The sequence below is a fragment of the Lonchura striata genome, unplaced genomic scaffold (genome assembly GCF_046129695.1).
Source record: "Lonchura striata isolate bLonStr1 unplaced genomic scaffold, bLonStr1.mat Scaffold_123, whole genome shotgun sequence".
NCBI classification, from domain to species: domain Eukaryota; kingdom Metazoa; phylum Chordata; class Aves; order Passeriformes; family Estrildidae; genus Lonchura; species Lonchura striata.
The window spans coordinates 156696-169877 of NW_027461088.1; the positions used below are offsets into that span (position 1 = coordinate 156696).

At 51.2% G+C, this 13182-nt stretch overlaps 2 protein-coding genes across 2 annotated transcripts in view; both read left to right on the forward strand.

Annotated features, from left to right (window-relative positions):
* LOC110484679 (uncharacterized) overlaps positions 1-13182 on the forward strand; it is a 351442-nt gene that overhangs the window by 41735 nt on the left and 296525 nt on the right. The gene's annotated exons all lie outside the window — the stretch shown is intronic.
* Positions 3994-11087, forward strand: LOC144248429 (olfactory receptor 14J1-like). The gene is made up of 2 exons (XM_077790598.1): positions 3994-4979; positions 11008-11087. The coding sequence occupies exons 1-2, from the start codon at positions 4061-4063 to the stop codon at positions 11085-11087; spliced, it is 999 nt and encodes a 332-aa protein (XP_077646724.1). The 5' UTR covers positions 3994-4060.

A 13182-nucleotide genomic window follows, 5' to 3' on the forward strand; every position in this document is an offset into this window, starting at 1 on the left:
GAAACACTGGGGCTCTGTTCCTTCATTCCTGTGGAAAAGAAATGGTCTTGTCCATGGTCCATGGCCAAAATTAGAATGTGGCCTCCTAAAGTCTGTATATCCAAGGATTGCTCCCAGACAAAAGTGGCCAGGACAGACAGGATGGGTTAGCCCCGTCCTCTGGTAATTTTCACAGACCATGAGCTTAATATTTTTATTAGAAAACACCTTGCAGAGGGCCCAGGGATCTCCCAATGTGAGGTTTTGGGGGCTTGGGCACATGACCACTACATATGGACAAGTTAGAGATGAGAAAGCCTGGCTGGGTCTCTCTCCCTTCTGGCCCCACAGAGGTGCCGAGGCTGGCCCAGCCCCGTCTCGGCCGTGGGGCCGGGCGGCTCCTGCCGTGGGGCCGGGCCCCTTCCCAGGGAGCCGCCAGGCGCCATCGGCTGCCGGGCAGGGCAGGGGAGGCCGCGGGGCCGAGGCCGGGCCGTGGCTGCGGGTGCTGACATCTGGCCCTGCCGAGCCCTGCCCCGCCGCCAGCCCGGGCCCGGCCAGGATCCGCCGGGCCCCAGGAGCAGCCCCGGGCCGGGCCGGCTCGGCCAAGGCTCTGCCGCCCTTGGGCTTCGCCCGCAGCCGGCGGGCAGGGCAGGAGAAGCCATCGGCCCCGGCCGTGCTGCTGCTGGGCTCTGGCCTGGCTGCTGAGATCCTGGCCCTGCCCCAGCGCGGCCCAGCCTGACACAGCCCCAGCGCAGCCGCTGCAGAAACCTCCATGGCAAAACAGCTCCGGCCGCCAGCACCGAGCCCGGCCGGGCTCTCGGAACCATCTGCAGCCCCGGGAGATATTGACTCTGCCAGTGCTGCCATCCTCCCTCCCGTGAGTGAAAAGGACACAGGGCAGGCACACAGAGGAGCAGCATGAACACACCGAGAGCAGGGAAGGGGAAGTTGAGTCCCAGATGGGAGGGATGAGGAGATGCCTTGATCTTGGGGCTGGAATACTCTGGTTAAGCTATGGAGAAGGATGTCATTGATACATCAGACTCTTTTTCTCTATAAGACATTGAAAAGTATGGGGAGATTACTTGTTTCAGCAAAGGCCTCCATGCTAAAGTAAGCGAATGTTGAAGTAGCTGTGATCTCCTGTGAGAGGTTTGAACAGAGAAAGGGAGAACAATGATGAGATTCTGTGCCCTCAGGGAGAGAAGACCTCTGTTCCCAGAGATGAAGATGATTTCAGAAATAGATGAAGAGAACCTTTGCTCTTAAACAGCTCATCTTGAAATTAATATCCCATAACTTGGCATGGCCCATAAGCACAGCTGTGGGAAAAGGTGGGAAAAGATGAGAGGGAGTTCACAACTGCAGATTTCTCCAGGCAGCTTCTATTTGTGGAAATGAAAAGCCATGAGATAACTGTTTTCTTGTGGAGAAGTCTCCATAACATTAACAGGAAGAACTTCTCTCCATAAGTGAAGTGAAGAAAGACTATTTTAGAGGTGGTAAACTGATGGAAAATTTTAGGTGTTGTCTCTTTACATTGTCAGGTTGTATGGAGAGAGGAAGTGTTCTGAAAGTTTTCCTCTAATTCTTAATACTCCTTCTTTAGTTATTGTTAATACAATTTTATTTATACCCTTTTAAAATTTTGAGCCTACTTGGCCTTTCTCCTAATCCTATCTCATAGCAGGAAATGAGTAAGTATATTCTAGTGAGTGCACTGGTAATTAGCCAACACTTAACACACCACACTAATTGAAGCATTGGCCGAGAAATCTCAAAACGGTGAACCAAAACCACTACAGAAACTTCCTGATGAACTGCACCAGAGCAGAGAGAAAACAAGGCAGAACCATAATTTGTAAGGAATTGCTTGACCCTAATGAGCCCCGTGGTGCATTTGGAGCTGAGCCCTGGAACCTCAGGGCCTGAGAGGAGATTGCACAAACCTTTCCTGCAGTCAAAGTCAGAGGAAAACCCGAAAGTGGTTGGAGTCTAAAGCATTAATGGGACCCACAAAGGTCCATCTATACCACAGACTCTTCATAGAGTCCTTGGAGGAGGGAACTGGAGGCCAGGATGGCACAAAAACCTCTCAGAGACTGAAAATGGCGCAAAGAACTCTCAATGTGGAAAGGACAATCCAAAGTACGTTACAAAAGTTAAGAATCTAAAAGTATTCATGAGCTCCACTGAGTGTCAGTATAAAGTTCTAAAGGGACTCATTAAAGCATATAATTGGGGCCATGATTGCACAAACCTCTCACAGAGTCTGTAGCAAAAGGGAAACACCAAGTACCTTAAAAGAACTGAAGTACCTTGAAGCATTAATGGGCCCCACTGAGTGTTGTTACTGACAAAGCCTCGCCAGGGAGTAATTAAAGCAGTTAATTGGAGGCCATGATTGCACAAAGCGCTCAGAGACTCCAAGGAAAAAACAAAATCCAAAGTCCTTCCAAAAACCTGCAGTCCCTGGGAGCATGAAGGAGCCCCCAGAGCCATTCCTGACCAAGGCTCCCCAGGGACTCCTTCCAGCAGATCCTTGAGGCCACTGGGATGTGGGCTAGGGGGGGAAGCTGAGGGCAGGACCAGGGGCTGACAGTGCCCAGCCTGGCTGGGGCTGTGCCAGGAGGCCCCAGGGCCTCAGGACAAGGTGTCTCCTCACAGCCCTTGGTGGCACAGACCTTGCTGTGCCCCAGGGCACCAAGACTTGGCTTCTCTTTGTCCCCACCTGGCATCAGTGCCTCCAGTTCTCTGCTCTGCCTGGGGCCTGGGGACACTTTCTCAGTCGTGTCCCTCAGTGGGACCCATTAAAAGTCCCAGAAACTTTGGAGCTGGATTGCGACTTGGAGTTCTGCAGAGGTTTCTGCAGCTCCCTCTCAGGGCCTGATGTTCAGGGCTGAGCACAAAGCCCCAGAGGTTCATTAAAGTCCTTGTGCTGTGTCTGTGCTGCTGAGCTGGGCCGGGCTCCTGGCACAGAGGGTGATCCTGGTAACCAAGCAGAGCTTCAAAAGCACATTTCTCTTGCTGAGCAGCTCTTCTCCCAGCCCAGCAGGGCTGGGGCACTGCCTGCAGCCAGCCCGGGCACAGCACAGAGGCACAGAGAGCTTCAATCAGTCAGGGCTGGGAAGGGGCTGAGAAGTGCCTGGGGCAGAATCACTGCCAGCCCTTGGCACAGGAACCTCTGGCTGCAGGACAATGCAGCTGCAGCTCCTGGAGAGATCTCCTAAAGCTGGAACATGCCAATGCCCACAGCCCCTGTGAGTGCATTCTCTGCTCATCTCCTGTGCAGAGCAGCCAGGGGTGCCCAGGGCTGTCCTGCAGAGCAGGGTCCTGCAGCCCAGGGCGCTGTGCTGGGCCAGGGACTCTGCTGCCTGCCAGGGACAGCTCTCAGCTGGCCCTGGAGCTGCTCCCAGCGCTGGGGGACAAGATCTGGGGGGAAGGAGACAACTGGTAAATCTTGGAATGTTCTCCTTGTGTGGTGAGGATGCTGCATTGTTCAGGACTGTTCCCAGCATGGCATTTAACTCCACAACTTTTCCAAATAAATTATACAGGGAGCATAGCAAGACAAGATCTGCATAAATGGGAAATTTCTGCATTGTTATGTACTAATCTTTGTTGCCTGGATGGGGAATTCCCCATAGATATGCATCTCTCAGTTCATATTGAGAAAAAGAAAAGTTTTTTTCACATCTAAATAAACCAGGCAGTAACAGAATTCAACACACGGCCCCTTAGATGCAGCATCTTTGTGCTTTTTCCAGCCTGCTCAGGATTGCTCTGATGTTACCATCAGAGCTTGCAGAGCCAGATCTGTCCCTGGGCAGTGCCTGAGCTGGGAGGGGTCTGCAGGGCAGAGCTGAGCCCCCAGGGCTGGGCTGGGCTCTGGCAGCTCTGGCAGGGCTCAGCCCTGGGCACAGGGAAGCAGCTGCTGGCAGGGACAGCTCTAGGCAGAGAGTCCTGGGCAGGCAGTGGGGGCAAAATGCCAGCAAGCTGTGCTGGGATATTTAAAGTTCTCTCCACACCCAGCTATTCCATAATAATTTTTCTTACAGATTCCCACGTGAAGCCACAGCAAATGTCCAACAGCAGCTCCATCAGCCACTTCCTCCTGCTGGCACTGGCAGACACGCGGCAGCTGCAGCTCCTGCACTTCTGCCTCTTCCTGGGCATCTCCCTGGCTGCCCTCCTGGGCAATGGCCTCATCATCAGCGCCGTAGCCTGCGGCCACCACCTGCACACACCCATGTTCTTCTTCCTGCTCAACCTGGCCCTCAGCGACCTGGGCTCCATCTGCACCACTGTCCCCAAAGCCATGCACAATTCCCTCTGGGGTATCAGGAACATCTCCTACACAGGATGTGCAACCCAAATTCTTTTTTTCGTTTTTTATGCTACTACAGAGTTTTCTCTCCTGACCATCATGTGCTACGACCGCTACGTGTCCATCTGCAAACCCCTGCACTATGGGACCCTCCTGGGCAGCAGAGCTTGTGCCCACATGGCAGCAGCTGCCTGGGCCAGTGCCTTTCTCAATGCTCTCCTGCTCACAGCCAATACATTTTCCCTGCCCCTGTGCCATGGCAATGCTCTGGGCCAATTCTTCTGTGAAATCCCACAGATCCTCAAACTCTCCTGCTCCAAATCCTATCTCAGGGAACATTGGGTTCTTGTGGTTACTGGTAGTTTATCATTGTGTTGCTTTGTGTTTATTGTTTTCTCCTATGTGCAGATCTTCAGGGCAGTGCTGAGGATCCCCTCTGAGCAGGGACGGCACAAAGCCTTTTCCACCTGCCTCCCTCACCTGGCTGTGGTCTCTCTGTTCATCAGCACTGCAGTGTTTGCCTACCAGAAGCCCCCTGCTATCTCCTCCCCATCCCTGGATCTGGCCCTGTCAGTTCTGTACTCGGTGGTGCCTCCAGCCCTGAACCCCCTCATCTACAGCCTGAGGAACCAGGAGCTCAAGGCTGCATTGAGGAGACTGATGACTGGATGCTATCAGAAACATTAAACTGCTAGCCAATTTCTCCAAATCACACATTTTAGCAGTAATTTATGGTCATTTTTGTTCATGTGCTTGTAGCTGCTTTAACCCTTTGTTTTAATTTTTTCATATTTTCCTCAAAGAAAAACCATTCCTTGTGCCATTTCCCATTTTGATTTTCTCTACATTCCCTTTGGCCACCTACTGTGTTCAAAGAGGGATTGTGCTCTCAGTGGCTTTCAAGGAACTAAAGGATGTCCCAGCAGAGTTTTCTGCAGAGAGGCCCTTTTGTTGCCTTCTCTGGAGCTGCAGCAGCAATGTCTGTGTGCAGAGCTGGGGCAGATCAGTGCTGGCACAGCAGCTGTGCCCAGCAGCAGCAGCACTTGGTGCTGCCAGTGCTGCTCCCGTGGCCCTGCCTCGCTGCCCTGGTGGCTCTGGTGTTGCTGCAGGGCCTGAGTGCTCTCGGGGCCGGGCACAGTCCTGGGGGTGGCAGTGCCGGGGCTGCAGCAGGGACAGGCCATGGGCACTGCTGGGGCAGCGCTGACGCCTCAGGCCAGGGCCTGGGGGCTCCAGGCTCCTTGCCCAGGCTCTCTCAGGAACACGGCCAGGCCAATGCTCAGCACAGAAAACCCCCGTGAGCAGCCCCAGGCTGGCCGTGGGCAGGCTGGGGGCAAACAGCACGGCTGGTGCTCTGCAAGGGCCCTGGGGGAGACGGGAAGGAGCAGCAGAGCAGGGGCTGATCCATCCCCAGTGCGCTGCACAGCCCAGGGCAGCGTCCCAGAGCGTCCTCAGGGAGCTGCCAACAACATCCCCCCTCTGCAGCCCTGGCCTCTCCCCCAGCTCACAGAGGTGCCGCATCCTTGCAGGCACAGACACGGCAGCACTGGCTCAGCAGCCCCTGTTTGCATTGCACACAGCAGGCGGGAGCAGCCCCATGCTGGTGCTGTGGGGACATGAACCTGAGGCAGCACAAATGCCATCAGCCCCTGAAGCCAGGAAGGGCTGGGGGATGCTAGGGAAACCACTCAGCTTTGTCCTGGCCTCTGCAGCCAGCCAGAAAGTTTGTTCCCATCAGCTGGGAGTATCCTGTCCCACTGCAGACGCTGCTGCTCAAAGCCAGGGCTGCCTGGCAGCCACCCCCAAACTGCCCTGAGCATTTCCTTGGCTTCACCTTTGCTTTCTTTATTCTTCCTGATACAAATTTCTTCCTCTTGCCCATCCTTGTTCCCTCCCCTGCATACAGCCCATCCCTGTTTGCCCTTTCCTCTCTGGCCCCACTCCTCATTGTAGTTCCTGACTTGGCACCTTGGGAACATCCCTTGGGGAGCAGAATCATCCATCCACATCCTTCCACAAGTGCTGCAGGAATTGTCTGCAGGCTCCTGCAGTACCTGGTGCTGCTCCCTTGCCAGAGGCACCCCAGGCCAGGGGGGCACATCTGGGCTGCTGTGTCTGGCTGTGGGGCTCCCTGTTCTGGGAAGTGAGGAGGAGCTGCAGAGGCTCTGCAGGACTGACAGGATGGGCTTTGGGGCTGTGAGGAGAAGCTGAGGGACCTGGACTGCTGGAGCTTGAAGAGGAGGCCCAGAGCTCCTCCTGCAACTGCTCCAAGGGTGGTTTCAGAGAATCCCAGCATCAGCAAGGTTGGAAAAGACCTTGGAGATCATCAAGTCCCACCTGTGCCCTGACACCTCCTTGTCTCCTCTGAACCTCCTCTTCTCCAGGATCAACATCAGCCTCTCCTCACAGGACTTGTATTCCAGACCTATCACCAGCTTGTTGCTCTTCTTTGGGCATGCTCCAGCCCCTCCATGTCCTGCCTAAATTGGAGGGCCCAGAACTGGACACAGCACTCGAGGTGCTGCCCAACCAGTGCCCAGCACAGGGGAAGAATCCCTGCTGTGGTCCTGCTGGCACACCATTCCTGATCCAGGCCAGGAGCCATTGGCATTCGTGGCCACCTGGGCACACTGCTGGCTCATGTCCAGCCTGCTGTCCATCAGTCCCTGCAGGTCCCTTTCTGCCTGGCTGCTGTCCAGCCCCTCTGTCCCCAGCCTGTAGCACTGCAGGGGTTGTTGTGCCCAAAGTGCAGGACCCGGCACTTGGACTTGTTAAACCTCACCTTGTTGGATTTAGGCCCTGGATCCAGCCTGTCCAGGGCCCTGTGCAGAGCTCTCCTACCCTCCAGCAGGTCCAGACTCCCAGCCAGATTGCTGTCACCACGGCTCCATGAAGCCTCAGAGTGTCCCAATGGTGTCCATGATTCCATGAAGCCTCCCAGTGTCACAATGTCCCTTTGGTTCCATGGGACCCCTTGGTGTCACAGAGTCTCTTGGATCCTTGGGCCCTGCAGTGTCACAATGTCACCGTGGTCCCCCAAGGCCCTGCAGTGTCACAGGGGATCCTTGGTTCCATGAGGTCTGGCAGGGCAGCAATGCTCTCCTTGGTCCCACAGTGTCACAATGGCCTCTTGGTCCCAAGGGCCACCACGGTTTCCAACGTGTTTCCTTCATTCCACGTGTCCCTGAGGAGCAGCTCAGGGCCCTTGGTTCCATGGAGCCCTGCAGGGTCACAATGACCCCATCATGACACGAGGTCCTGCTCTGTCACAAAGCTCTGCATGGTTCCACAAGGCCCTGCAGGGTCACAATGGCCTCAGAGTGCCACAATGAATTCCTTGGTGCTGCAGTGTCAAAATGGAGCCCTGGTGATACAAGATCGTTCTGTGTCACCTGGGATCTTGGTTCCATGGGGCACCACAGAATAACAATATTTTCCTCTGTTCTCAGAGTCCTTGATTCCTGTCGGTCTCAGAAATGCCTCAGAATATAGTGGGGAGGGATTTGGGACAAAGTGTTTTTGATTGTCAGACATGAAGAATCTTGATTTTCATATCTGTTCAGACTGCATTAGAAGGTGCTGGGGGTCAATATCAATTGGACATTGCTGATACCAATTTATAAGCAGGAAAATAAATCAGGACAAAACTGCTCTCTCTGCATTTTTTTCAATACAGTATATTCACTTTGAATACACTTCTGAAATCTGTTTCATTAACCACAGAAGAATTGAAAACTAAATATATTCCCAGGACCTTTTCTTTTTCGTGCATTTTGAACAAATATTTATGAGCTTATCTCACTGAATTCCTGAACTGAAGACTCAAGAAAGAAGAGGCCTCTGGAGTAGGAAAATTCATCAGCAGACTCCAATTGGCTGAGGATCCATCCCCATCAGAGCAGCAATGAGCAGAAATGGGCACAGCTTTGTGGCTGCCCCAGCTCTGGGATGGGCCCTGGGCCTGGAGCAGGAGCAGCTCTGGAGGGCCCCAGGGCCGGGGCTCTTGTGCTGGCCTGGGCAGATGGGATGGCAGGAGGGGCTGCAGAGCTCTCAGCACCTCAGGCAGAGGGGAGCAGGGCAGCCAGGGAGCTCCTTTGGCCTTGGCCAAGCCCCTTCCCCCATGGTGGGGCTGAGTCCTGGCTGAGCTGCAGCTGCTGCTGTGCCCTTGGCAGGGGCTGAGGCCGTGGGGCAGTACCCAGAGCAGCCTGGGCTGAGCAGAGCTGTGGGGCCAGAGCCGGCTGGGCTGTGCTGGGGAGAGGCCCTTGGTGCTGCCCAGAGCTCAGGGCAGCTGGCAGAGCTGGCAGGGAGCTGGGCTGGGCTGGGAGAGCCTGGCACAGGAACCATCAGTGTCCATCTCAGCCTGGCTGAGCGGGCAGGGGCAGGGAGATCATCCAAGGTCCACAAGTTCTCTGTGTGGGAGCTGAGCCTGTGGCCCCCTGAGCCCTCCCAAGTGCTGGGGCTGCACCTCCAGCTCCAGAGGAGATGTGACAGATGGGAGCAGAGACAAATAATTCCTGCTGGATTCTTTATTGTGTTTGTTTATACAGATGACCTGGATCCATATGTAGACGAGGTGTTTTGTGTCAGATAACACTGGGAGAGTGATAAGAGTAATATTTTTTTTGCTGAAAATTATATTTCATGCATAATGCACAATGAGAAAAAAAATACACATTTTATCAGAAGAGCATCTGAATTTTTCAGAGGATGAGAGACTCATTTATGTTCCAGCTGCCAAACCTGTTCAAATATTTTCCTCAAGTCTTCCCTGAGATGAGAGGTGACCACCAGAGGCCAAGGCCAGCCAGAGCTGTCTGTCCTGGCAGCTTTTTCCTGGGAGAACCCTTGCATATAGGGAATTTTTCAGGGGGAGTATACATTTTTGCCATGAGCACCTGGAAAGATGGATGGTTCTTTTCCATAGGAAGGAAAGCACAGAGCCCCAGTTCTCCAGGGGCTGATGAAAGGCAGCCATCAACATTCCAAGGTCAGCTGGACCTGTCAGGTGGCCCCTGTGTCCTGGTTTGACACTGGCACAATGCTAGCGTCCCCATGAAAATGCAACCCCACAAATGATTGCTGTGAAATGCAATCAGGAACAGAGCAGAGTAGAGCCAAGCTCAATAACAAAGGAGAAACTTTATTATCTACTACTACTATAAAATGAAAAAAGCAAGAAAAGAAAAATTAAATCCAAAATTAAAACCTTCCAAAACACTGCTTTTCGCTCCCCCCATTTCCAACAAACCACAGTGAGACACAACTTGGACCCCCAATCAGGTTCCCACCCTTCAGAGGATCAATACTCAGTCCATCAAGGGAAGAGGAGTCTCTCCTGTGCCATAGACCCCCAAGAAACACAGCTGCCACCTCTTGTGTTTCCATGTCACACATGGCACCACCCAGAGAGAATCTGCCAGTGTGACACTCTCCTTTCCATGTCCCAGTGCTCTCACCACCATGCATGGACAGACTGCTCCATGGTCAGACTGCTCTTAGGATTTTTCTTTTCAAGGATGCTTTGCCAAGAGGGAAAAAAAAAAAAAAACAACCAACAGTTCTGTTTTTCATTTTTGGGATCGCAGTCGCGCCCCATTTCCCCCTGGGGCTGAGGGTCCAAGAACAGAGATCTTCTCTTCTTCTTCTCTGAAGACAGGGGGCATCACCACAACCCTCCTCAGCTCTTCTCTATTCACTCCACTCTTGTCTTTTTCTCAGCTGCTGAAGCAGGTTGTTATGGTTTGACACTGGCACAATGCTAGTGCCCCCATGAAAATGTGATTTCTTCCTTGAATGCTGTGAAGTGGAATTTAGAACAGAGTAAAGCAGGTTTAAGCTTAATAACAGAAAAAAAACTTTATTAAGCTACTACTACAAAAGGAAAAAAAAAGGAAAAAAAAGGAAAAAAAAAAAGGAAAAAAACCACACAAAGATCAAATTAAAACCTTGCAAAGCATTTCTCTTTCTACTACTTAACTCTAACAAACTACAGTGAGACACAATCTGGACCCCAATCAGGTTTCCACCCTCCAGACAATCGATATTCAGCTTTTTGAGGGCGACAGGAGTCTCTCCTGTGCCACAGACCCCCCCTAAGAAAACACAGCTTTACATCCTGTGTTTCCATGTCACACATGGCACCGCCCGGAGAAAAGTTTGCTATGGTGAACCTTTTCCTTTCCATGCACAGTGTTTTTACCACCAATGCATGGATGGACAGACTGCTTTTAGGATTTTTTTCTTTTTAAGGATGCCCTGCCAAGAGGGGAGAAAACAACAGTTTAGTTTTTTATTTTTTGGGACCACAGTTCCCCCTATTTTTTCATTTTTCCCCTGGGGCCAGGGGTCTAAGAACAGAGATCCTCTTCTCTTCTCTTTCCTTTGAGGACAGGGGCACCACTACAAACCCCCTAACTTTTTCTCTGTTCACTCCACTTCTGTCTTTTCTCAGCTGAAGCAGGTCTCTTGACTTTGTTCTGGCATCCTCCTAAAATACAGTCTTTCTTGGAGGAGAATATTGGTTTAGTTTGTGGCTAACATGGAAAAAGTCCAGGTAAAGCCACTCCTTGTCCCCCTCCCACCTAGAATTCCTCCTTCTAACATCCCAGGGTCTAAGGTGTCTCTCTTTTTCTCTTTCAAACTGAGGAGGGGAAAGGAAAATTTACAAAGCTTTCATTTCTCAAGGAAGGGTTAAAAGTCTGAACTCTCCAGGATGGTTCGATGCCCAGACTCCGGCAACTATCACAGCAGCTGGACACCTTGCTTCCCCGTGGTGTATTGCTGACAAAAACTGCTGCTGTCTCTCTCTCTCTCAAGAGAGAAACTCTGGGGGAAGAACGGAGACATCTTAGATTTTTTCCACCCTTCCATTTGCAGAGGCTAGCTTGGTTCCAGTCCTTCCACCTTTGGGCCTACCTCAGTCAGGCCATGGGCCTTCCCCTCCCCCACCCAGCCACGGCCGGGCAGGGGAGGTCTGCACTCTCTGCTGACCAGAACCAAAAAAAGAGTGAGTTCTCCAGGAATTTTGCTTTTAACCCCTCTGTGTTCTCAGAGGCGTGTCCACCTTCAATTGGTCAATATCCAAACTGACCTCTTCCTTCCAGAAAAAATTCTTTTCCCGTGTCAAACCATGACACAGGTCTCTTGCTTTACCATGCATCCTCCTAAAATACAGTCTCTCTCCTGGAGGAGAAAATTGGTTCAGTCTATGGCTAACAAGGGAAAGTCTAGCCAAAAACCACTCCATCATCTCCTCCCACCTAGAATTTCTCCTTCTTACATCTCAGGCCCCAGACTGTCTCTTTTCTTCTCTTTCAAATTGAGGAGGAATAATGTTTCACAAAGCTTTCATCATCCAAGAAGGGATTAAATGTCCAAATTCCCCGTCCAGCTGGCCGGGCTCTCTGCCCAGACCTCCAGCTCCCCCGCTGGGCACCTCCCACTCCCCTTCCCGCTCTTGCTGTCTCTTTCTCTCTCTCTCCACAGAGACTCTGGAGGGGGAACGCAGACATCCCAGATTTCTCCACCCTTCCATCTGCAGGGGGCCAGCCCGGTTCCATCCCCTCCACCCTTCGGACTTACCTCAGTCAGGCTGTGGGGCTTCCCCTCCCCACCCAGCCACGGGCTGGGCAGGAGAGAGGCTGCACTGCGCCCTGACCAGAACCAGAGAGAGCGAGTTCTCCTGGGAATTCTGCTTTTAACCCCTCTGTGTTCTCAGAGGCGTGTCCAGCCTCAATTGGTCACCCCAAGTGCCAATATCCAACCCCAATCACTGACTGGCTTGACCCTCTTCCTTCTGTGTTAAACCACGACACACTCCCAGGGTCTGGAATTCCAGTTCCTGTCCAGGAAAAAATGTTCCTGCCTTTGAATTTCCTTCCTATTCTATCAACAAATTATCATAAAATCAATAAATTATAATTAAAATTAAATAGAAAAAAAAATTGAAACATCAGTATTTCAACTCTTACTTACAATAATCCAATAATGATTTAACCCAAAACAACAATGGCTATTAATGTAACATTACCAATAAATATAAATAAATAAATTATATACCAAGAAATACCTTTTGAAAGTTTAAACTCATTATCTAATAGACTTAAGATAAAAAATATCCAAAAAACTAAGATACAATCTAACACACCTTAGTAAAACATTTTAAATTACAAATTTACTAAACACAAAAAAAACACACCACTATAATTTATCATACATTTTAAGCAAATAATTTAACTTTAATAACATCCTTAAGTATGCAAAAAAAGTTACATTATTTTTAAAAAACTTAATTGTAGATGGGTGGTTTTGTTTGGATATTAGGTTTTAGATTGTTTGAGTTAGATGATTTTAAAAAGGGATTTTTATATGAATTTAATCAGCTGAGAAGGAGCCACTCTGCAAACACAATTGACTGAAAATGAATAGGACAGAAATCAGTAACTCTGAAAGTTTTATTTGCTATCAAATACATTTCAGCCACCCAGCCCCACACAATCCCCATCCCACCACTCCAAACTGAGATCCCACTTCTCCCAATCTCCTCCCAACCCCATCTCACCCTGGCAGCTGTGGAATTGAATGAGCTTTGTGTAGGATTGAGTTTTTTTCAGGTGGAAACAAGCAATTTGAGGTGGGATTGTGCCTTTATAGGTTAAAATTCAGTTGTTTTCAGTGGGGTTGAGTGGTTTTGTGGTGACAGATCCATCCCTCTTGGCTTTTGGAGTGCAAAGAGATGGAGAACACTGCCCAAGATCACCCCAGAACCCACAAATTCTCCAGAAGTTGAGTTCAGAGTGTTCAGGGAGGGTGCAGCTGCCGGCAGCAGGAACAAAGGAGACAGGTCTTGGTTCCAGAATCCATTTCTTACCCCCGAAAGG

Excerpts from the sequence above, each read along its gene's own strand:
- LOC144248429 (XM_077790598.1), top strand. The coding sequence starts at position 4,061 with ATGTCCAACAGCAGCTCCATCAGCCACTTCCTCCTGCTGGCACTGGCA. Across the intron at positions 4,980-11,007 it reads GAGACTGATGACTGGATGCT|TCTCCAGGATGGTTCGATGC; the intron begins ATCAGAAACATT and ends AAAAGTCTGAAC.